At 41.1% G+C, this 25,062-nt stretch overlaps 1 protein-coding gene across 1 annotated transcript in view; it reads left to right on the top strand.

Moving 5' to 3' along the window:
* Positions 1 to 25,062, top strand: part of PAPPA (pappalysin 1) — a 2,329,021-nt gene that overhangs the window by 1,950,514 nt on the left and 353,445 nt on the right. The window contains exon 19 of the mRNA XM_063432310.1: positions 10,893 to 11,017. Coding sequence (XP_063288380.1) covers positions 10,893 to 11,017 — 125 coding nt within the window. The remainder of the gene's footprint in view (positions 1 to 10,892; positions 11,018 to 25,062) is intronic.

The raw sequence follows: 25,062 nt of genomic DNA, 5'->3' as shown, positions 1-25,062 counted from the left end.
TGACCATGGTAGATCCCTCCTCCAAAGAATGACTCTAAGGAAGCCTGAAGGAGGTACACCCATGAAATTAATCCTAAACATAGAGCATCCCAGCCCAACGGATGCAGATCAGTATGTAATGGGAATGTATTGGAAGAAAGGTTCCTATAACAAATTGGGGCACTTCTACCTAAAAGATATGTGCCACTCTCCAGAGTGGCAAGGGGCCACCCACATGGTCCCAAATCCATTAAAACCACACATCCAGTCCTTTAAAGACATGATGGCCATCGCTAACCCTACCTTTGAAGATACTATGGCCGCTGAAACAGGTTTTAATTATGTTAATTTATGGTTAGAATGGATGAAATATAATGCCAACAAACATAACAGAACCGAATGCTATGTGTGTGGTGGTGCCCGGCCTCACCTTAGCACCGTACCTTTGACTTTGCCAGTAGATATAGAAGAATGCGTTTTGAGTCTTCTTGCCTACCACTATAACTTTAATAGGTCCCTCTGCGAAGCATGGACAGTAGAATACCCTCTCCTAACCAAGGATGTCAAACCCCCAGATGGTGTTACAGTTTACAAAGGAAACTACACCTGTTATGCCAATTATGATGGAATTGGTAAGTTCTTGGGTAACTTCTCCAAAGGGTATTGTGCCATCTACAGAACTGTCCCTATGTACCTGTTACAATTCCATACTAGGTCATTAGGGGATATTTACTGGTTGTGTGGGGATTTACAGTTAAGATCCAGGATGGACAAGGAATGGTGGGGGGAGTGTACTCTGGCTAAAGCCATCATGCCTATACATATTATCTCTGACACACACCCTGACATACATGAGTCCATACACACACCAGCCAAGGTTAAGCGTGAAGCCCCAGTAAGAGGCAGTTTTGACCCCCACATTTACATTGATGCCATTGGGGTGCCTAGGGGGGTGCCTAATGAATTTAAAGCAAGAGATGAGGTTGCTGCGGGGTTTGAATCACTTTTTACCATAGTTACTGCAAACAAAAATTTAAATTGGATCAATTACATTTATTATAACCAACAACGCTTTGTCAACAACACCAGAGATGCCCTCCAGGGCTTGGCCGAACAGTTGCAGGCCACATCCCAGATGACTTTCCAGAACAGAATGGCCTTAGACATGATTCTAGCTGAGAAGGGGGGCGTATGTAAAATACTGCCCGACACCATGACCTGTTGTACATACATCCCAGAAAACACAGGTCCTAATGGTAAGGTCACCTTGGCCATAGAGAAATTAAATAAGCTCTCTGAAGAGTTAAAAAGGAATTCTGGGATAAAAGATCCCTGGGAAAGATGGTTTGGTTGGATGACAGGATGGCAAAGAGCTTTAATTCATATTGGTATGGCATTACTAATGTTTCTCTTTATTTCCGCACTTCTCGTTTGTTGTGTCCTCCCTTGTCTAAGAAAATTTCTGCAGAAGACTGTAGACCAAGCTGCACCAACTTTTGCACACCTGACAGTTGATGACCAGGATTTCCAAGATTTCAACTCACCCTGTATACCGCTGCAAACTATCCCTTTTACTGATAAAGTTCAAGAGTTCTAGGTAGGGAACCAGCTTAGGGACAGCGTCCGTCTCTATGGAACTGACTGCCGTGCGGAGATGTGGTGGACAAGCCACCGCGGGTTACCAGCGGAGTGAAGAGATTTCCTAACCGTATTGACGCATGTGCTGCAGCCTGTTAGGGAAAGGAAGGGACAGAATTGCACTTTGCAATAACACCTAGCTAGCGGTCACTGGGTTTCTGTGCCTTTGGGCTAACACATCTTCTGATATTAACAAATAAAGTTTCTTTTTTAGAATCTAACATTTCATAGGGGGGACTGATGTAGAATTATTAAAAACCTTTATTGATCCTGTATTGAATTTTTGTACTAACTCCATTTTAACTACATTACATGACAGATTTTCCTAACAGCATTTAGAATATTGAGTAGAGAATGTATTTTCTAGAAGAATATGACTAACACCGGAATTATCAAGTTCCTGTAATATGAAACAAAGTATACTATAGCTAGGCCATGAGAAAACTGCTCTAATGAAATGTTCTTTCATAAAAAAGACCCTGAACCTGACCCCGAGTCTGACATCACTAACTACCCAAAATGACGCCCAAGCCCCCCTTCCCACCGAGTAAGCCTCGTGCTGGGTAAGATGGCGCTTGAGCCATCTGTCCACACCCGTGTCCAAAATGACGCCACCTCCCGGTGGGAGGACACCTAGTTAGCCACTTAGTACTTGAGCCAATTGATAATATTGATGGGTGGACATTGACATAGCCACTTAACACCTAATCCAATTAATGATGTTTATTTGTTGTTATCTTGATATTCAATGATGATGTAATTTTGCTCTTATAAGGGTCTGCGAGCCCGCTTTTAACCAGATGCCATTACATTTTCTCGAAGTGCTTTTAACCTGAACTCCGTGTGTCAGTGTGAATTTACTTCTGCGTATACGCAATTTAATCATCTCAGATTTGGACAGGAACAGATAGACATTCAAACATATTTGTTTATTTTCAAAATATTCTACATCAGTTGCAGAGAACCTAATTATCTCCGGGCAGAGAGAAACATGTGCTTTTTACCTTTTAACAAAACTGTATTAAAATCAATAACTCATGTTTCGCTGAACGAAGTCCCCATGTTCCACACACCCCCAGATAGCTTGGATCTGAGTGCATATTATAGGCGAATAGCGCTCATATCCCACGAACACAGTTCTCAATAACGTCGAGTAAAGTTTAAGTTCACCAGCTGTCCGTGCAAATGTACCCGAAAAGAGTTCCAGAGCGTCGACGACAAACTACCGCTGAGTATTCGGCGATTTAAAATGGCCGCTGCCACGTGTTCGGCAAACGAACGCCGGCCACCCAGGCATTTGACAATTAAGCTGCGGTTAACCGCAGCTTCTGGGTGGCTAACAAGCAGCACACTCCGCAGACCGGGTGGTCGGCCCTTCGGCAGTTTGTTCGTCGGTACGAACAGCCTTAGTCCAGCTGTAATGGAAGTTAAACTGCACGAACCCACATACGAGTGTAACAGGGGAAATGTACAATCCAAGCAAGTAAGGCGAATGATGTGATCCAGAGACAGAGGGCTCTGTCCCAAGTGCCTTAAGACCCCATGACTTAACGGGCCAGCATCCCAGGGTAAGAGGCTAGCAATCCGGCTCCTCCAAGAGGTAGGGAGGCAGGGCAGTTTGTCACATGCAGACCCAGTGACAAAAGCCATTTTGTCACACATCTCCCCTTTTCCAAACGGACTAACAGGGTATCTGACCTCCTGCCGGTCAGTGCCCTTGTTAGTCCAGCAGCCCACCCACAAAACAGAAACAGCAGTACAGCCCCCCCACAATAACTGGTTTCTACACCTGAGTGAGGGAAAAACTTGCCCATGTCCAGGTGCCTCACCACGGCTGTGTGTGGGACTGGTAGGCTCCCTTGGTGGGTGGCTGAGTGGGCAGAGCACTACTACGGGAGTAGTCTGGTTGAAGCCTGGTTGCTGGAGACCGACTGTCTCCCCTTTAGATGCACAGCTCTGCTGCTGGAGACTGACTGTCTCCCCTTTAGCTGTACAGCTCTGCTGCTGGAGACCGACTGTCTCCCCTTTGGCTGCACCGCTCTGCTGCTGGAGACCGACTGTCTCCCCTTTTTCTGCACAGCTCTGCTGCTGGAGACCGACTGTCTCCCCTTTAGCTGCACAGCTCAGCTTCTGGAGACTGACTGTCTTCCCTTTAGCTGTACAGCTCTGCTGCTGGAGACCGACTGTCTCCCCTTTGGCTGCACAGCTCTGCTGCTGGAGACCGACGGTCTCTACTCATAATACAGTTTCCTGCTGCTGGGGAAAGGAGACCAAGCTCTCTATTCCCTGCTGGACACACTGCCGCTGGGGAATGGAGACTAGGCTCCCAATTCCCTGCAGTACCGGTGAAGAGACCTCGGTCCCATCTCCACCTGCCGACTGTGGGTCCTCCCCGGACCAGTCTATGAGGTCCCCTACCTCTGCAGCTGGTAGCGGAGCAGGGTGTACCTCAGCCGGGTCTTGCCGGTGGTAGTGCTGCAAGTTAGGCTGTGAGTGGATCAAGCTGAACAGATGTTGGTAGTCCTGCTCCAGCTCCCACTCCCTTCTGACCAGGAATGTTAGATCTGCTCTCACCCCCCTTTCGGGAGGCCAATCATGTAGGTCTCTCCTGTAGTCCATAATGTCCCAGAATCTGGACTCTCCCGTGCTCCCAAAATCCATTTCGTCGAATGACTCCCATAATAGACCAGGGCCATTGTAATCCTCACCCTCGGGTCTGTGGTACTCCTCCTTCCAGGGAGCCTGCCACACTGTGTCCCACCATAGTGCCTGGTATGCGTCCTCTAACCAGGTCTCGTGCCATACCAGGGTCTCGAGCTCCAACACCCACTCCTTCAGGGGCTCCTCCCCCAGCAGAGGCTTTCGCAGCGCCAATCGCATTCGCAACCTCTGCTCCTCGCTGGGGAGACTCTCGCTCCGTTGTCGCTGCATGGCCTCGTGCCATACGCCTTTCCGGCCTGCATCCCTGTAATCCGGGTGCTCCTCCTCATGGAACGCTGTCCAGGAACTAGCTGATTCCATGCTGCTGTAGCCAGGGGCACTGTACGAATACTAGCGTTGCCCTAATTATAAATCCATGGTACCAGTGTTGCTAGGATGCTATTCACTACTTGATTCGGTTCTGTATATCCATTCGGGAGAAAATCCCGCCGCTTGCCACCAGTGTAAAGGATCCTGCTATCCGTGCAGCGCTGATCCTTGTAGCGTCTCCCGAAATCCAAGCTGAAAAGAGTGAAGTAGTGATTATAGCTCCCAATTCCCCAAACATGAGTCGAGACTTCACGAAGGGGTAAAACGAAAGTGTTTATTGATGGCCAAACTCAGCCCTTTTATGATGGTCTCCCAGCAAGGGAACTCCCACATGGGACCTTGTGGAAGACTGTAACAAAATATGCAGAACCAATCAGTATACAGTACAATTCTTATACACACCCACAGGAAGAGTGTAACCCCTCCTCTGTATCCTGGAGATAATTAACTTACCCCTCCTCTCTATCCTGTTGATAATTAACTTAAGTGGTTGCAGAGAACCTAATTATCTCCGGGCAGAGAGAAACATGTGCTTTTTACCTTTTAACAAAACTGTATTAAAATCAATAACTCATGTTTCGCTGAACGAAGTCCCCATGTTCCACACACCCCCAGATAGCTTGGATCTGAGTGCATATTATAGGTGAATAGCGCTCATATCCCACGAACACAGTTCTCAATAACGTCGAGTAAAGTTTAAGTTCACCAGCTGTCCGTGCAAATGTACCCGAAAAGAGTTCCAGAGCGTCGACGACAAACTACCGCTGAGTATTCGGCGATTTAAAATGGCCGCCGCCACGTGTTCGGCAAACGAACGCCGGCCACCCAGGCATTTGACAATTAAGCTGCGGTTAACCGCAGCTTCTGGGTGGCTAACAAGCAGCACACTCCGCAGACCGGGTGGTCGGCCCTTCGGCAGTTTGTTCGTCGGTACGAACAGCCTTAGTTCAGCTGTAATGGAAGTTAAACTGCACGAACCCACATACGAGTGTAACAGGGGAAATGTACAATCCAAGCAAGTAAGGCGAATGATGTGATCAAAAGACAGAGGGCTCTGTCCCAAGTGCCTTAAGACCCCATGACTTAACGGGCCAGCATCCCAGGGTAAGAGGCTAGCAATCCGGCTCCTCCAAGAGATAGGGGGGCAGGGCAGTTTGTCACATGCAGACCCAGTGACAAAAGCCATTTGATCACACAGAATATAAAAATGCTAACTGTATGCAACAATAGTTAATCTAAGAAAAAGCAATACACCACTGTGCTCTAGTCCGCCTCTCTGGGCTGGTTCTTTAGGCTGAGATGGGACTCTTGAGTGTGGGCACTCCTTAGCACTTTAAGTGGATGGTTTGGTTCCCTGTGGTTAGTGCAATTAATCTTTGGTACGTCTATGATAGGTGCACAGTGTAACAGCTAAAGTACCTAAAGAGAGAGGGGGGGGTTGGAGTGGACAACAGACAATCGTCTAGGGGTTTATGGGTGAGTTCAATTTCTGCGCCAGAGAGTGCAACAAAGTCTTCTCGGGGGTATGTGGCAGGTCGCGGTGTGGTGATATTTATGGGATAATAATAGTAAACAGTTGAGAATTGCCCACTATTTCAATTCTGGCGTGAGTCTTTTCTGGTGAGTTCCAGTCCACAACCACGGTGTCTGGGAGTTCTAAGGCTCTGAGAAATGGAGGGACATCTTGAATCGCTGTTATCATATGGGTGGCTCCTTGATTGTAACCACCAGTGCAAAGGGGAATCCCCATCTGTATTTGATGTTTCTGTTCCTTAGGTGTTCTGTTATCGGTTTCAGCGCTATCCTTGCTTGAAGCGTGTACCAGGACAGATCGGGGTATATTTGTACAGGGTTGCCTCTGTACAGGGTATATTTGTACAAGGTTGATGATATTATCATTGATGGTAAAGTAATGAACTCTGCAGATAATATCTCTGGGGGAGTCTGGGGATAGCCCTCTGGGACGCAAGGAGCGGTGTGCTCTATACATGATAATATGGTTATCACTGGGTTCTCCCAGGATCAAATTGAAAAGTTTGTTAAGAATAGAGTTAAGCACCGTCAGTAATGACAATATGCAAATTGATGTAAATAGCATGACGATTTGGCAACTTCTTGATCTGAAATGTCGAAGATGTAACATTCTATGTAAAAATGTGTAAACTGTGTATTGTGCAAAGTATGTTATTGTCTTTCACCCTTTCCCCTCTTTTTCTTCTGTATCCCAATTGCATATCACGTATGTGCAAAAAAACAAAATCTTAATAAAAAACAGATATTGAAAAAAAAAAAAGAATAGAGTTAAGGTCCTCAACTTGATTCTCTGGAAGGCCTCTGATTCTCAGATTATTCCTGCGTCCACGGTTGTCTAGGTCATCAATGTGGCATTGCGTGGAGGAGAGATGTAACATGTGAGCCTCCATAGTTGTGGAAATATTAGTAATTTGTGCTTGCATGGTGTCTCTCTCTTCCTCCAAGTCTGTGACCCACATGGTAAGTTGTTTTACATCTGAGCCCATAGCCTCCATCTTGGAATGAAAGGTTGCTTCCAATTTACCCATCATGCTTCTGAGATCATCTTTTGAGGGTAGATTCCGCAAGATTTCCCTGATGTCTGGTTTGAAGCCTGCATCTGTGGATTTCTGAGATGCCTCCGAAGTTGCAGGGCCTGCTCCGTCTCCACCATTTTGGAGAGCGCAGGCTCAATCTCTCGGTCCGAAGTCTCTTTGAAATACTTATTTAAAGTTGCCGATTTCGACGTCGGGGTCTAGCTTTTTTTTTTTTTTTCCCTGTGGTTGGCCTTGCTTTTTGGGGTTGCCCATTATGAGGAGAAGTCTGCAATGGCGGCAGATTCGCTCCTGGACCTCAGGGAGAGGATTCAGTGTGCGGCCATTAGACTCTGCGGCTAGCCACGCCCCCGAGTATTATTATTATTATTATTATTATTATGATATTTATAGAGCGCCGTCAAATTCCGCAGCGCTTTACAATGGGTGGACAAACAGACATGTAGTTGTAACCAGACAAGTTGGACACACAGGAACAGAGGGGTTGAGGGCCCTGCTCAATGAGCTTACATGCTAGAGGGAGTGGGGTAAAATGACACAAAAAGGTAAGGATAGTATTAGACTAGTGACAGTTGCAGAAGAGGAATCAGTTGGGAGCTATTAACAGTTTAATTGATACGCTTTTATGAAGAAGTGGGTTTTTAACGATTTTTTGAAGGAGTGGAGACTGGGTGAGCATCTAACGGAGGAGGGAAGCGGGTTCCACAGGAACGGTGCAGCCCTCGATAAATCTTGAAGGCGAGCATGAGAGGTGGGAGTACGGACAGAAGATAGACGTAAGTCTTTAGCAGATCGTAAGGGCCTAGACGGAACATACTTGTGTATAAGGGAGGATAGATAGGTGGGAGCAGCATTATGTAGAGATTTGAAAGCAAGAACCAGAATTTTAAATTGAGCTCTATATTTTATAGGAAGCCAAAGTAGGGACTGACAGAAAGGTGAGGCATGGGAGGTGCAGGCGGACAGGAAGATGAGCCTCGCTGCCGCATTCATTATGGACTGTAACGGCGCAAGTTAGGAACACGTAAGACCACTGAGAAGCGGATTACAGTAGTCGAGGTGAAAAAGGACAGTGGAATGGACCAACACCTTAGTCACATCTGGTGTTCAGTAGGGGCGGATGCGCACAATGTTTTTGAGATGGAAATGACAGGATTTGGCGATAGATTGAACATGAGGCTTGAAGGAGAGGTCGGAGTCAAAGAGAACACCTAAGCAGCGAGCCTGCGTGGTGGAGCTGATGGTAGCACCATTGACTTGGAGGGAAACAGATACAGGAGTAACAACACTTGAGGGAGGAAAGACCAGAATTTTAGTTTTGGTCAAGTTTAGTTTAAGGAAGTGGGCAGCCATCCAGTTAGAAACAGCAGAAAGGAAGTCAGAGACACTAGTCAAGAGGGACGGGGAGAGATCTGGAGAGGACAGGTAGATTTGCGTGTCATCTGCATAGATGAGTTTACCAAGGGAGGCAGTATAGATGGAGAACAGAAGGGGACCAAGGACTGAACCTTGGGGGACACCAACAGAGAGGAGTTGGGGAGAAGAAGCAGAGCCAGAGAAAGAAACACTGAAAGAGCGCTGGGAGAGGTAGGAGGAGCACCAGGAGAGAGCAATATCTTGTAGACCTATATTGCTGAGGATGAGAAGAAGCTCTTGATGATCAACAGTGTCAAAAGCTTTAGACAAGTCAAGGAGAATTAGGATAGAGTAGTGACCACGAGATTTTGCAGCGAGTAGATCATTGGATACTTTGGTCAGTGCCGTTTCCACAGAGTGCTTAGCGCGGAAACCAGACTGAAGCGGGTCTAGCAGAGAGTTGGACTCGAGGAAGTCTGTCAATCTTGCATACACAATTCTTTCAAGGATCTTGGATGCAAAAGGCAGTAGCGAGATAGGACGATAGTTGGATGGGGAGTTAGGGTCAAGATTGGGCTTCTTTAGAATTGGGGTTACAGTTGCATGTTTGAAGGGCGATGGAAATATACCAGAGGAGAGAGAGAGAGAGAGAATTTTAGTGAGAGGTGGAGAAAGAGAAGAAGACCGAGTATGGATGAGATGCGAGGGAATTGGATCTAGGGAGCAGGTGGTGGGGTGGGAGGACTGGAGCAGAGCAGAAACCTCTTCCAATGTAGCGGGTGCGAATGAACATAGAACAGCAGAGGGAGTGAAGTTAGGGGAAGTATTGCAAGGGGGATTGTAGAGATCTTGTCAGTGAAGTGAGTTGCAAAGTCTGAGGCGGTCAAGTTAGTAGGTGGAGAAGGAACAGCAGGGCAAAGAAGAGTTAAATGTGTGAAATAGTCGTTTGGTTCGCGGGAGAGTGTGGTTATGAGGATATTGAAGTAATTAGCTTTTGCAGAGGAAAGAGCCAAGCTGTATGAGCTCAGCATAAATTTATAGTGGAGAAAGTCAGATGCACAGTGAGACTTTCTCCAACAGCGTTCAGCAGTTCTGGAGCATTATTGGAGGTATCGAGTGAGCTTGGTGTGCCAGGGTTGTTGTTGTGGGGGGGCCTTCGGCGTTTAAATGTACAAGGTGCCATGATGACTAGTTGAGAGGAGAGGGTGGAATTGTAGAAGGAGGTTGCAGAACTAGGACAGGTGAGGTTTGGAGATTAGTGGAGAAATGCTCTAGGTCAAGACATTGGAGGTTTCTGTGAGAGTGATGTTCAGATGGTGGTGTCAATTGGGTCTTAGGTATGCCAATGTCAAAAGTCAGCAGATGGTGGTCAGATAGAGGAAAATATTGGAGAGATTAGAGGCAGTACAGAGGTTGGTGAAGGCAAGATCAAGAGTGTTTCCTGCTAAATTGGACCATTACGTTAGGCCAAAGGAGGAGGTTACAGAGAGCAGACGAGAGGCATCAGTCCAATTGGGGTTATTGATTGGAATATTGAAATCCCCAAGTATAAGGGAAGGAGTGCTAGATGAGAGGAAGTGAGGAAGCCAGGAAGAAAAGTGCTCAATAAATAGTCTAGGATAACCGGGGTGGCGGTAGATGATAGCAATTCTTAAAGGAGTGGGTTTAAATAGGCAGACAGTGTGAACTTCAAAAGAAGAAAAGCATAGGGCAGGGGGAGTTGTGATTGGTTGAAAGGTACATTGAGGGGAGAGAAGGATGCCTACGCCGCCTCCTTTACAGTTGAGTCTGGGAGTGTGAGAGAATTGTAGCCCACCAAAACATAAAGAGGCAGGAGTAACGCTATCAGAGGGGGACAGCCAGGTCTCTGTAAGTGCAAGCAGTGTGAGTGAGTTTGAGATGAAAAAGTCGTGTATGGCTGTTGATTTTAAATTACTGCAGATGGAGTGGATTTTAAATTATTTTAAATTACTGCAGATTTTAAATTACTGTTGATTTTAAATTACTGCAGATGGAGTATACATTGAACAAACAATGCATTTTACATTGTTGCATTTGCATTAATTACATAAAAGCATGTAAGCACTCATAAGCAGCGTGGGATCAGATTTTTAATTTGATGACACTGATAAATGATGGTATGTCTCAAGGGTAGTACGTTTTTTTTAATTATGTAATAAAGCTGTGTTAAAATGGTTCTGTTACCTTGTAGGTCATTGTATATTTTGGTGACATTGCCAATTATATGTTGTCATGGTTATAATGATCCCTTAATTGTAATTCCTATCTAATTGTGTGGTTTTATTTTTTTTCCCATACAAGGAGCTGAATGCACACCCATTTGTCTAAATCACAATGTGACATATAGCAAGATGGAGGCAATCATATTGCCAATTAACACAACAGAAAAAACTCTGCAGCACTGGATGAATCCAATCAGGGTCAAGGTCAGTTCTAAAAATGTGAAAATAAAGCAGCATTGTGTCTATGCCTAATGACTTTCTACGCAAGGTTATGTACTGACAACATAATAAGGGTGGGCTTTGTCATTATCAAGGCTCTGCCACTGTGATCAGGTATTTTCTGGTCCACACTGAGAAAGATTATAAACACTCGAAATGGGTGGTCCAAGATTTTGGATCGCATGCATGATCAATTATCAACCAAAATTAACGTCTGTCAGTTTACTCTGATCTTTACTGAAGTGAGAATTCAAAGTGCATTGCAAATTCAAGGTTAACCTTTCTGAACTGGAAACATTCTTTAACCCCTTAAGACCGCAGCCAAATGTACAAGTTGTGATCCAAAAAAACCGTAAACAAAACCTGGCATTTGCGCTATATGTCTGTCCAACCATAATTCACCTATTTCATATTAAATGCACCCACACTTATTATATATCATTTTATTCAGGGGAAACAGGGCTTTCGTTTAACATCAAATTTTTAGGTATGGAACATAATTTAATATGAAAAAAATATAAAAAAAATTGGAGAAAATAAGAATTTTTTAAATTTTTTAGTTCTACGTGACATTCTAACTGTGAATGTCAAAATACTGTTTGCTTTTACTGCAATACAATACACATATTTGTATTCAGCGATGTCTCAGGTGTAAAACAGTACCCCCTATGTACAGGTTTTATGGTGTTTTGGGAAGTTATAGGGTCCAATATAGCATGTTACATATTTCAGTTTTTTCACATTGAAATTCGCCAGATTGGTTACTTTGCCTTTGAGACCATATGGTAGCCCAGAAATAAGAATTACCCCATGATGGCATACCATTTGCAAAAGTAGACAACCTAAGGTATTGCGAATGGAGTATGTCCAGTCTTTTTTAGTAGCCACTTGGTCACAAACACTGGCCAAAGTTAGTGTTAATATTTGAAAATGCAAAAAACTAATTTGAACACAAATTTTGGCCAGTGTTTGTGACTAAGTGGCTACTAAAAAAACTGAACATACCCTATTTGCAATACCCTGGGTTGTCTACTATTGCAAATGGTATGCCATCATGGGGATACTTTTCATTCCTGGGCTACCATACGGTCTCAAAGGCAACCTGGCGAATTTTAATGTGAAAAAACTGAAACGCAAACCTTATATTTGACTCTGTAACTTTTGAAAACACCATAAAACCTGTACATGAGGGGTACTGTTATACTCAGGAGACTTCGCGGAACACAGTTCAAAACAGTAAAACGTATCACAACAATTATATCGTCAGTGTAAGTGCCATTTGTGTGTGAAAAATGCAAAACAATTTCACTGTCACTGACGATATCGTCGTTGTAATATATTTTACTGTTTTGAAACACTAATATTTGTATTCAGCGAAGTCTTCCGAGTAAAACAGTACCCCCCATGTACAGGTTTCATGGTGTCTTGGAAAGTTACAGGGTTAAATATAGTGCTAGAAAATGTAATTCCCTGAACTTTCGGCCTGGGTTGTCAGGCAGATCCTGGAAATTGTAATTAATAAAATGACCTAATTATGTAAAATTATTACATAAATATATGCGTAGAATTATTATATATATATATATATATATATATATATATATGTGTGTGTATATATATGTGTGTATATATATATGTATATAATTTTTTTATTATTTTTATTTATATATAGGTATATATATAGTGATATATATGTATATACTTATGTATATAGATATATATATTATTTCGTTCTACATGTATTTTGATATCACTATATATATATTAATTTTAAAATACAGTTAGAACGAAATTACGCATGTTAAAATATTTTTTATCTATTTATTTTTTTATTATTTTTTTATTATTTTTTATTTTATTTTTTAACGTATTTATATATTTATTTATTTTTTATTATATATAAATATATATAAGAAAATTATATATATATTTAATCAATATCATTGTACGTGTATTTTGATATTAATATATATATATATATATAATTATGTATATATTAATATTAAAATACACGTAGACAGTGTATGTATATTTATGTATATGTGTGTATATGTGTATATATATACTTAGATCATATATATAATAAATATATATATGATCTAAGTATATATAATCTTATTTTTACACTGTTTTAACTGATTTTATTTTATTTTCAGACAGCAAGGGGAGTACCTGTCATTACAGGCACTCCCCCTGCTGGCACTGCCTTTGACGGCTATGCCGTCCATGTGATCGCGGGGTCCTCGCAAGGACCTCGCGATCACATGGCTCTGGGCGGCCGAAGAGGACGGAGGGGTACTCCCTGGGCTCCCAGGTAAGTCCCCCATACCGCGATCGCCGGCGTGGGATCGCCGGCGTGGGATCGCCGGCGACCGGGTAAGTACATAAGATCGCAGGACGTTCTATGCCGTCCTGCGGATTTTAGACCCACTAAAATGGGGACGGCATAGAACGTCCTGCGGTCTTAAGGGGTTAAAGGAAATCTTTAGTGTTAGGAATATAACGATTTATTTGTAAAACTAAAGTGTCCTTCTTCCACCGCTGCTGATCGTCCATAAAAAGTAAAAATTTAAACTTTAATTGGATTACCTGATTCTAGCACTAATATCTCTCGGTACTGGATCCGCCAATGTCAGTCGATGGGTAGGACCTAATGAGAGCAGTGCATAAATTACTCTTTCAAAGCATAGATTCAATGCTTTCCTATGGGGTTTTGCTTGATTCTTGATGTCCTTGTGCAAAGCGTATTTTTGCTGGTAATCAACCCACTCTGAGTTATGTTTGAGGAAAATTCACTTAAAGGAGCACTATAGGGTCAGGAACACATATATGTATTCCTGACCCTATAGAGTTAAAACCACTACCTAGCCCCCTTGGCCGCTTTTGCCTCGCTAAAGATAGTACAATCTTACTTGTATTCAAATTTTAAGTTGCTGCCTCTGCCTGTGAACTTCCTCTGACCTCTGACATCATCAGAAGTGGTGGCCTGATCCAATCACAATTCTTCCCCATAGGATTGGCTCAGACTGACAAGGAGGCAGATCAGGGGCAGAGCCAGCACAATTCAAATACAGCCCTGGCCAATCAGCATCTCCTCATAGAGAATTGAATCAATGAATCTCTATGAGGAAAGTTCAGTGTCTGCATGCAAAGGGAGGGGACACTGAATGTTTGGATGCATTTTAGGCAGCCATGACCCAGCAAGGATCTCTAACAGCCATCTGAGGAGTGGCCATCTGAGGAGTAGGCTGTAATGTAAACACTGCATTTTATCTGAGAAGACAGTGTTTACACAAAAAAGCCTGAAGGTAATGATTCTACTCACCAGAACAAATTCAATAAGGTGTACTTGTTCTGGTGACTATAGTGTCCCTTTAATAAAAAGTTAATTTCTATTTAACCAGCATTGGCTGCAAAAGGTTGGGGATTTATTGTCCTTCTGTATAAGACTGTTGTGATCAGATGTGCATAATTCTCTTCCATTTAATACAAACCAAATATAAGTATTTGCCTCACATTAGTCCCATGACTAAAAAAGTATTTCACAATGTCATACTATTGGCAGTTGCAGCTGGTGAAGTTTTGAGATGGTGATGAGTCAAACTCCTCCCCAAGAAGTCAACTCCACCCTTAACTATTTAGCCACCATCTTCTGACCTGTGTGATCAGTCCGCTTAACTTCACATACCCAACAATGAGGTCAGGGGTAGGCAACCTTCGTCAGTCCAGATTTTTAGGACTATACCACCCATGATGCTTTGCCATGAGAGATGTAGTCCACAATATCTGCAGTGCCAAAGGTTGTCCACCTCTAACCAAGGTAGACTAAACAGAGTTACATACAATATAGAGCAACCCATATTCAGACCTAGGTAATATAGAGATATCTATACATTACTCAATGCTAGCTGCAATATGGAGATACTGATACATTACACTGAACCAGGTACAACACAAAGTTCCCCATACAAAACAAAGAAACCAGTCAAAAAGGGGATACCAATACAATAGTTCCTACCAAGGGAGGATACCAATACAATACTCTGAACTGAGCATAATCTAGATATACTCATGCAATACAGAGAGCTAGGCACAACACAATGATACACATACAATGCACAGAGCTGGTAAAAATTCAGAGATATTCATACAATAGACAAAGTTAAATGGACACTATAGTCACCAAAACAACTACAGCTTAAAGTAATGGTTCTGGTATCTATACCCTATCCCTAAAGGCACTGGACTAGTGGTTCTGGTGTCTATGTCCTGTCCCTACAGGCACTGGCCATCTGAGTGACTACCACTAGAGGTGTTCATAGGCAGCCTTTGCATTACTGCCTAGGAACACCTCTAGTGGTAGACACTCAGATGGTCACTAGAGGTGCTTCCTAATTTAGTGCTGCAGAATGTGCAGCACCTACATTCAGCATTTCCACACTCTGCATGGAAGGTCTGAATGTTCTCCATAGATTTAATGCATCTCTATTAGGAGATGCTGATTGGCACAGTGACACTTTTTGCAGTGCATTAGCAATGACCTCCTAATGTTTTCCTATTGAAAACCATTGGATTGGTTGAGATCATCAAGGTTGATTATCTCAGTTATGGAGGCAGAACCAGCTGCAGTGAGACCGGTGTGGTGTGGGGAAAAAGGTGGGGAAGTTGAATCAATGAATCTCTATGAGGAAAGTTCAGTGCCTGCATGCAGTGGGAGTGTCTGCATGCTGCCCTGTGCTCTGCTGTCAGCAGATCTGAGTGGATTTAGTAGTTTTATGCCTCAATCAACTCAGAAGTCCCTCTGGTGGCATTCTGAGTGACTTCAACTGGAGGTGTTCCTAGCTTTCAATGTAAACACTGTATTTTCCAAGAAAATACAGTGTTTACATGAGAAAGGCTGCAGGGAGCTATAGTTCTCACCTGAACAACCTCATTAAGCTGAAGTTGTTCAGGTGACTATAGTGTCCCTTTAATTCATATTTAATATGTTTAAAATACACAGCACACAATGTTTTGGATATACAGATATTTAAACTTAATATAATCATATTATAATTATTATTATTTTAGGAACATTTTAAATATATGTTATTATTAAACCTAACTTACTAAGTCATAACACTTATAATCAAAAGCTGCATAGTAAAAGTGACATAATATATATATATATATATATATATATATATATATATATATATATATTGTAGCGGAGAGGTAGTATAATCCACAGTATCTCCGCTGGGTAACAGGAACAGCATAAAATAATCCAGACAAATAAATACAGCATACAATAATCCTGGTAGCGTTGTAAGAATCCTTCCTTCCCAAGACCTAGACGACACATAGGCTGGGAGTCAACTGAGTTTTTAATCACAGGTCACAGTATTTATGGGATTACCCATGCAAGGGGTTTCCCTACTGACATTACAGGGGTTGTACAGTAGGGGACTACATGGGGAACTTAACAACCTGGACATTTCTCCCATCATGCACTGCTGTACGAGAGGGATACTCCCACTAGAATATACAGTTAAGTGGATTATCCCTCCGTGCAGCAGAACTGACATTTTACAGTAAAACACATAACTTTTACAATATTCGTTATATTTAAACGAATGGATGTTTGGTAGATAGCTGGGGTCTGAGTGCACATTTCATGAAAGTACCGCTCAGATCCCAGCCTAAATAACCGAACGCCGCATGAAACCAACAATATGTTTAAGTAACTTTCAAACTACCAATTGACTTTAGGGAACCACTTTACTGAAGGACCGGGGCTCCCGAACGGCTTGGAAATCCAGCTGTATTCGTGCCGTTGAGTAGCCGATTTTAGTTCCAGGCGCTCAACAACAAAATACCGCTGGGCTAACAAAGGATCCAAGATGGCTGACCGCCTCGTGGTCGGTAGCCGAACGGCGGCCACCCTGAATCCTTCTAATTACCGATTGCAACAATGTTGCAATCCTTAATGGGAGCCACACGACCTCCTGTGTGTGGTCTCCCTTCGGTAGTTTGTTCGTTTCACGAACAGTGTTGAAATTCACTGTTCGTGAAACTATTGTATGAATGCTGGCGGTTATTCATGCCGCCAGCATACGAACGCTATTGGTCGCATGGAACCCATTAAGCATACATACACATGGTTCTTAAAGCGGTATACACATTTTTATGAGAATACAGTAAACAGTGGCTAATTTGCCACATATATATATATATATATATATATATATATATAGAGAGAGAGAGAGAGAGAGAGAGAGAGAGAGAGAGAGATCTGTTATTAAATAATATCGAGTTTTTTTCTACAAAGACCTGAGAGTGCATCTCTTTCCTTCTTGCTATATATATATATATATATATATATATATATATATATATATATATATATATAAACTAAAATCTAACTCATACATTTATATCCTTCATGCAATAGAAAAAAAGTGGAACATGGACAAAGGGGAGGGTCATCATAAAAATAGAGCTATAGACAGAATGCCTAGTAAGATTTAACATAATATTAACTTTTATGAATGTAAAGGATCCTGCTATCCGTGCAGCGCTGATCCTTGTAGCGTCTCCCGAAATCCAAGCTGAGTAGAGTAAAATAGTGATTAAAGCTCCCAATCCCCCAAACATGAGTCGAGACTTCATGAAGGGGTAAAAAGATCTATTTATTGATGGCCAAACTCAGTCCTTTTATGATGGCCTTCCAGCAAGGGAACTCCCACAGGGGACCTTGTGGAAGACTCTGACAAAATATACAGCACCAATCAGTGTAGAGTACAATTATTAAACACACCCACAGTAACAGTGCAACCCCTCCTCTCTATCCTGGAGATAATAAACATAAGTGGTTGCAGAGAACCTAATTATCTCCAGGTAGAAAAAACATGTGCTTTTTATATCTTACAAAACTGTATTAAAATCTATAACTGGGATTTAACCGAACATAACCTTTAAGTCCCACATATCCCCAGATAGCTTGGATCTGAGTGCATATTCTAGGCGAATAGCGCTCCGATCCCACGAACACAGTTCTCAAAAACATCGACTGAAGTTTGGATTTCACCGGCTGTTCGTGTGTTTGTAGCCGACCACAAGTTCCATACTGTAGCTATCTGGGGTCGGTCACTTTCGCATACATCCACGTACGAATGAGGTAGTATATCCGGCATTCGTGTGTTTTCCACCGTATGAACGAGGACCTAAAGAGGTAGCAGCGGTGTTCGGCAAAATAAGTCGCTGAAATTAGTTCCAGGGTATCGTCGCCGTTTACCGCTGCGCAGTCGACACTCCAAAATGGTGATTGCCACGTGTTCGGTAGACGAACACGGATCACCATGTCTTTGATCAATTACCTTGTGGTTAACCACAAGGTCAGGGTGGTAAATAAGCAGCACACTCCACAGACAGGGTGGTCGGCCATTTGGCAGTTTGTTCGTCTGTACGAACAGCATTATCCTGGCTGTACTGGAAGTTAAACTGCACGAACCAACATACGAATGCACCAGGGGAAATGTAAAATCCAAGCAAATAAAGCAAACGGTGTGATCCAGGGACAAAGGGCTCTGTCCCAAGTGCCTTAAGACTCCATAACTTAAAGGGCCAGCATCCCAGGGTAGGGCAGTTTGTCACATGCAGACCCAGTGACAAAAGCCATTTTGTCCCTAAACCAGGGAAGGACCCTGAGAGGTGCATGAGCTATAGACCTATATCACTTATAAATGTAGACATTAAGATCTTTACTAAAATGTTGGCAACTAGGCTGAGGCCCTTCCTAACAGACCTAGTCCACCCTTATCAGGCTGGCTTTGTACCTACTAAAGAAGCAAAAGATAATACCACCAAAATTATCAACCTGGTACATCTAGTTTCAAGATCCCAGACCCCCACTATAATGTTAGCAATAGATGCGGAAAAAGCCTTTGACAGGGTGGACTTGTCATTCCTTACACATACATTAGAAACCCTGGGATTTGGTAGGAGATGGCTTACGTGGATCAAGGCAATATACTCATCCCCTACGGCCAGACTAAAGGTTAATGGGCAACTATCTAAACCTTTCAAAATCAGTAATGGCACACGCCAGGGATGCCCCTTATTACCCCTATTATTCATTTTGACTTTAGAGCCGCTTTTACAGGAAGTTCGAAAACGATCATATATACGAGGCATTAGAGTGCAAAAGAAGGATTACAAAGTCTCGGCTTTTGCTGATGATTTACTATTCACTATAGAAAATCCCCTGACAAGTCTACCTTCTTTAACCCCTTAAGACCGCAGGACGTTCTATGCCGTCCTTAATTGGCCGGCTCTATACGCCGCAGGACGGCATAGAACGTCCTGGGCGGTCTTATCCCCCACGTGGCCGGCGGCACATGGCCGCTGCAGATCGCGGTCGGGGGGCATGCCTGGCCCCCCAGGCAGCCCCCCTGTGCCTGGGGACCGCAGTCTGCAGCTTCCGATCGCAGTGACAGGCTGTCACTGCGATCGGTATTTACCATGTGTCAGCCGATTTTAAAATCGGCTGACACATGGAGCCGCGGCATTTTCACTCTGCAGATCGCGGTTGGGGGACATGCCTGGCCCCCCAGGCAGTCCCCCTGCGGTCAGTGACCGCAATCTGCAGAGTATGATCGCAGTGAGAGTCTGTCTCTGCGATCTGAATGCAGAGACAGCCTCTCCTTGCGATCTGATCGCAGTGACAGCCTGTCACTGCGATCAGAGGTTACTATGTGTCAGCCTATTGGCTGACCCATAGTAACTGCAGGCAGGATCCCCCTGCAGATCGCAGTGGGGGGAATGCCTGGCCACCCAGGCACTCCCCCTGTGGCCAATTACCGCAATCCGCAGGAGGTGATCACAGTGACAGCCAGTCACTGTGATCACTGATCCTGTGTGTCAGCCAGTGATGTAAAATCACTGGCTGACACTGTCTCTGCCCCTCTCCTCCCCTCTTAACCCCTTAAAGTTTAAAATAAATTAAAGTTACAAATAAAATATACTTAGATCATTTATATATATATATATATATATATAGACACACACATTTACACATACACGAAGTGTATTTTAATATTTATATATATATATATAATTATATATATATATATATATATATATATATATATATATTAATATCAAAATACACGTAGAAGGATATTAATTAAATATATACATAATTATAATTATATATATATTTTATAATAAAAAATATGTAAATACGTTAAAAAATTTAAATAAAAAATAAATAATTAAAAATATATATGTGTGTAATTTCGTTCTAACTGTATTTTGATATTAATATATATATATATAGATATCAAAATACACGTAGAACGAAATAATATATATATTTATATACCTAAGTATATACGTATACATCACTATATGTATACCTATATATAAATAAAAATAATTGTAAAAAAATTATATACATATATATATATATATATACATACACGTGTATATATAATAATTTTACATATATATTTGTGTAATAATTTTACATAATTAGGTCCTTTTATTAATTACAATTTGCGGGACCTGCCTAACAACCCAGGCCGAAAGTATAGGGAATTTAATTTGCTAGCACTATATTTAACCCTATAACTTTCCAAGACACTATAAAACCTGTACATGGGGGGTACTGTTTTACTCGAGAGACATCGCTGAACACAAATATTAGTGTTTCAAAACTGTAAAATGTATTACAACAATGATATCATCAGGGAAAGTGAAATTTTTTGCATTTTTTGCACACAAACGGCACTTACACTGACGATATTTTTGCTGTAATACTTTTTACTGTTTTGAAACACAAATATTTGTGTTCAGCAAAGTCTCCTGAGTATAACAGTACCCCTCATTTACAGGTTTTTTGGTGTTTTCAAAAGTTTCCGGATCAAATATAAGGCTTGCGTTTCAGTTTTTTCACAATGAAATTCGCCAGATTGGTTACGTTGGCTTTGAGACCGTATAGTAGCCCAGAAATAAGAATTACCTCCATAATGGCATACCATTTGCAAAAGTAAACAACCCAAGGTATTGCAAATGGGGTATGTTCCGTCTTTTTTAGTAGCCACTTAGTCACAAACACTGGCCAAAATTGGCTTTCAAATTAGTTTTTTGCATTTTTCACACACAAACAAATATTTTTTTTATATATATAATCTTTATTGAAAAGTTTCCCTTTCTTTTTTCTCTTTTCTTTCTTTTTTACATACATTATTACAAACAGAAAAAAACATAGATTAAACATTAAACATTTAGACAATAGGAATAAAATGACATGAGGTATGTATAAAATTATTACAGTTCAATCATAGTTTGGCAATTTTCAGACCAAAGAGGAAGAAGTTAAATATATATAATAAATTCTAGGGGCCCTTTCCTTTTCCTTTCTCTTTCCTTTTTTTTCTTCTTCTTCCCCCTTCATCCCTCGTTTCCCCCTTTCTCTTTCCTCTTCGTTTTAAGTCCCTTCCTTATATATTTATCCTTGCCGTGAAATTGCCTACCTACCTTAGCCTTGCAATAACACAACCAGACACAGAGAGAAGAAAAAAAAAAGGAAAGAACTCTTGCCGAGGATTAATCGCGAGTCACTCCTGAGGACCTGAGAGGCAACACTCATCAATCATTCTATCTACTAATCAGGTTCCATATAACCATGGATATCTTGAAAATGGATGCACAGGATCCACCACCCAACAGCAATTCCACTGCATATAAACCCTAGTATAAATTAAGACTCACTTCTTCTACCTAATTTTACGATCCATTTCTGCCAGTGTTCAATTCGTGGATTAAAGTAGTGATCTTGTCTTAATATCCCTATTTCCATTTTGCAATTATTCAGGACCTGCTGTTTTATCAGCTCCCAAGACGGGGAGTCTGGAGTTTTCCAGAATCTTGCAAGAGTAGCTTTAGTTTCTATGAGAATATGGACAATTCATTCTTTTTTATCCTTTGGAATTGTAGGCCAACCCAAATGTAATATCATGGATCTACAAGTAAAGTCAAGATCTACCTCTATTTCTTCCCTACAGAATTTCACTACCTTTTGCCATAGTAGAGATATAGTCGGGCATGACCACCATATATGAACATAATCTGCTCTCAATGAGGCGCAACGCCAACAAAGATATTGTGTTCCTGGATATATTTTTGCTAATTTAGCTGGAACATAATGCCATCTGTTAATAACCTTATAATGACTTTCCAATAGATTTAAGCAGTGTGAAGCTTTCATTGCTGCATTATTGGCCTTAAGCCATTCATTTCTCGTAATAATGATTTGTAAATCTCTTTCCCATGCTTTTAAGGCTGGAAATTCAGGGGTTGACTTGTATTTACTACAAATTTTTGAGCTTTTAGAGACTAAATTTTTATTATGTCTGGTGTTTATTAAATTTAAGAAAGTTTGTAATTCCTCAGAAATCTCAGTTATTCTGTGTCTCATTAAGAAATGTTTTATCCTTAAGTACGCAAAACTTTCTCTATAGGAAAGAGAAAAAGCTTGTTTGATCTCTTCAAAAGGTCTAATTTGTTGATGTTGGAATAACTGATCTATTCTATTAATACCTTTACTTAACCATGGATCAAGATTAAAATCCTCAATATTAGTGGACAGTATGTGCAGGGGTAAATCAGTAATAATTTTATCTATAATTTTGAGTCTTTTTTTCCAGATTCTCCATTGATCCAATAAATTATCTAGAATTAGACCCATATCATCTCTCTCACGCTTATGTATACTCCAAAATAAAGCCATTAAATCCGGAACTTCCGCTTTTCTATCCTCAATTTTTGCCCATGATTCTCCCCTAGAGCTCTCTTTCTTAGAGGATATAACATGCGCCAATGAGCAAGCTTCATATATATCTGTAATATCAGGAACTCCCATCCCTCCTAACTTAGGCTTTAGGTTCAGATTTTTTTTGTTGACCCTGGGTTTTTTCCCCAGCCATATATATTTATCTAAGGCAGATTGAATCATCATGAGCCATGGTTTAGGCATTTTCAATGGTAACATATGAAATACATAACTCCATCTGGGAATCAGGTAAGACTTTACGATATTAATTCTACCTGTCCATGATATCTCTGCTGTTCTCAAGTCTTTCAGTTGCTTATTAATTTGCATCGTTAGAGGTAAAACGTTATATTCTAGAATCCTTAGAGGATTGCTAGAAATCTTCATGACCAGGTAGATAATAATTTTTTTGCCCATTCGAAACTATATTTCGCTTTAATGTGTATTTTCTCCTCCTTCTTTATATTTTTGGCAAGAATAGTTGTCTTATCTACATTTAACTTAAAATTGGAATAATGCCCAAATTCATAAATCACCCTTAACAGTTCATCTGTTGATGTTATAGGGTCTGATATAGTAATTAGAACATCGTCTGCATAAAGTAAGGTTTTAAGTTCCTCTTGGCCTATTGTTATTCCCTTTATTTTCTCATTAGATCTAATGTCGCAAATCAGGGGTTCTATACATCAAATATAGCAATGGGGACAGGGGACACCCCTGTCTTGTCCCATTTCTTATGTTAAACCACTCAGAAGTTATACCCCTCCCGATTGTTCTAGCCATTGGGGAGCTATACAAGGCCATAATAGCGCTCAGAATCCAACCTTCAAAGCCAAAAGCTTTTAGGGCCTCCCAAAGGAAGTCCCATCTGACCCTGTCAAAGGCCTTCTCCGCGTCCAATGACAGGGCCAGCAATGGAGTACCTGATTCATGAACGTAATCCAAAATGTCAATCATTGTCCTTACACTATTTTTCGATTGTCTATCCTTCAAAAATCCAACCTGATCTCCATGAATTATAGACGGGAGGACTCTTTGTAGTCTTTTTGCCAAAATACTTGCATATATTTTTATATCAGAATTTAGTAAAGATATAGGACGATAATTCCCTACCAATTCCATAGGTTTGTCTGGCTTTTGTATGGGAATTATATTGGCGTATAATAATTCGTTGGGTAAATCTTTTTCTCTGACTATACTGTTAAAAAGATCTTTAAGGTGTATTACCAGTACGTCCTGAAATTGTTGGTAAAATATGTTTGGGAAGCCGTCCGGCCCCGGTGTTTTATTTTTTTTTAAGGACTCAATTGCATTTGTTATTTCAATTTTTGAAAAGGGTTCGCTAATAGAATTCAATTGTTCCCTTGATAATTTTTTTAGGTTTTTATTTTTCGAGTTTTTTTGAGGTTTGTAAAAGTAGAATTTTATTGATTTTATTTTTTATTACTATTTTCTCGCTTATCTCTATATTTGGATTATTTTTATTGAGATTTGTTAATTTATAAAGAGACACATATAATTCTGTCAGGGAAGCTTCTTTTTGTTTTTTCTTAATTGTACCTAATTTAATAAAGTGTCCCCTCAACACTGCCTTATATGTACACCAAACTATAGCGTCTGAAGAACCTTTATTTTTATTCTCCTAAAAAAACGGTTTGTTAAATCTTTTATGGTATTTATATCTTGAGCCTCCCTCAGAAGAAATTCATTAAGTCTCCAATTATTCCTAATTTTAATATCTGGTGAAATAATGAGATCCAGTATTAATGGGTTGTGGTCTGACCAGGTTACTTCTTGAATCAAACCCTTTTTAATCTTGTATGAAACCTCTAAAGAACCTAAAAACAAATCTAATCTAGAATAGGTACAGTGTACTTTAGAAAAACAAGTATAATCTTTTCCTAGTGGGTGATTGATCCTCCATAGATCTAATAATTCATACTTATTTATCAGAGTTGAAAATTGAATTGAGGATTTCTTTCCCCCTTTTATCTTGCATTACCCCTATCAATGAGTTCCTGTCCAACGTTCCATCCAAAATGCAATTGAAATCTCCTCCCATAATAATCTTACCCTTTTTATTTTTTTCTAATTTACTCAAAACCATTTGTATAAACTGAACTTGGTTAGTATTAGGAGCATAGATGTTTACAATGGTAAATTCTTCATCTTGTATTTTACATATAGCTAAGATGAATCTTCCATTTTTATCTAT

Source organism: Pelobates fuscus, chromosome 9 (genome assembly GCF_036172605.1).
Source record: "Pelobates fuscus isolate aPelFus1 chromosome 9, aPelFus1.pri, whole genome shotgun sequence".
Lineage (NCBI taxonomy): Eukaryota > Metazoa > Chordata > Amphibia > Anura > Pelobatidae > Pelobates > Pelobates fuscus.
Note: the sequence above shows the minus strand (reverse complement) of the source record. Positions and strands in the feature narration are given on the sequence as shown.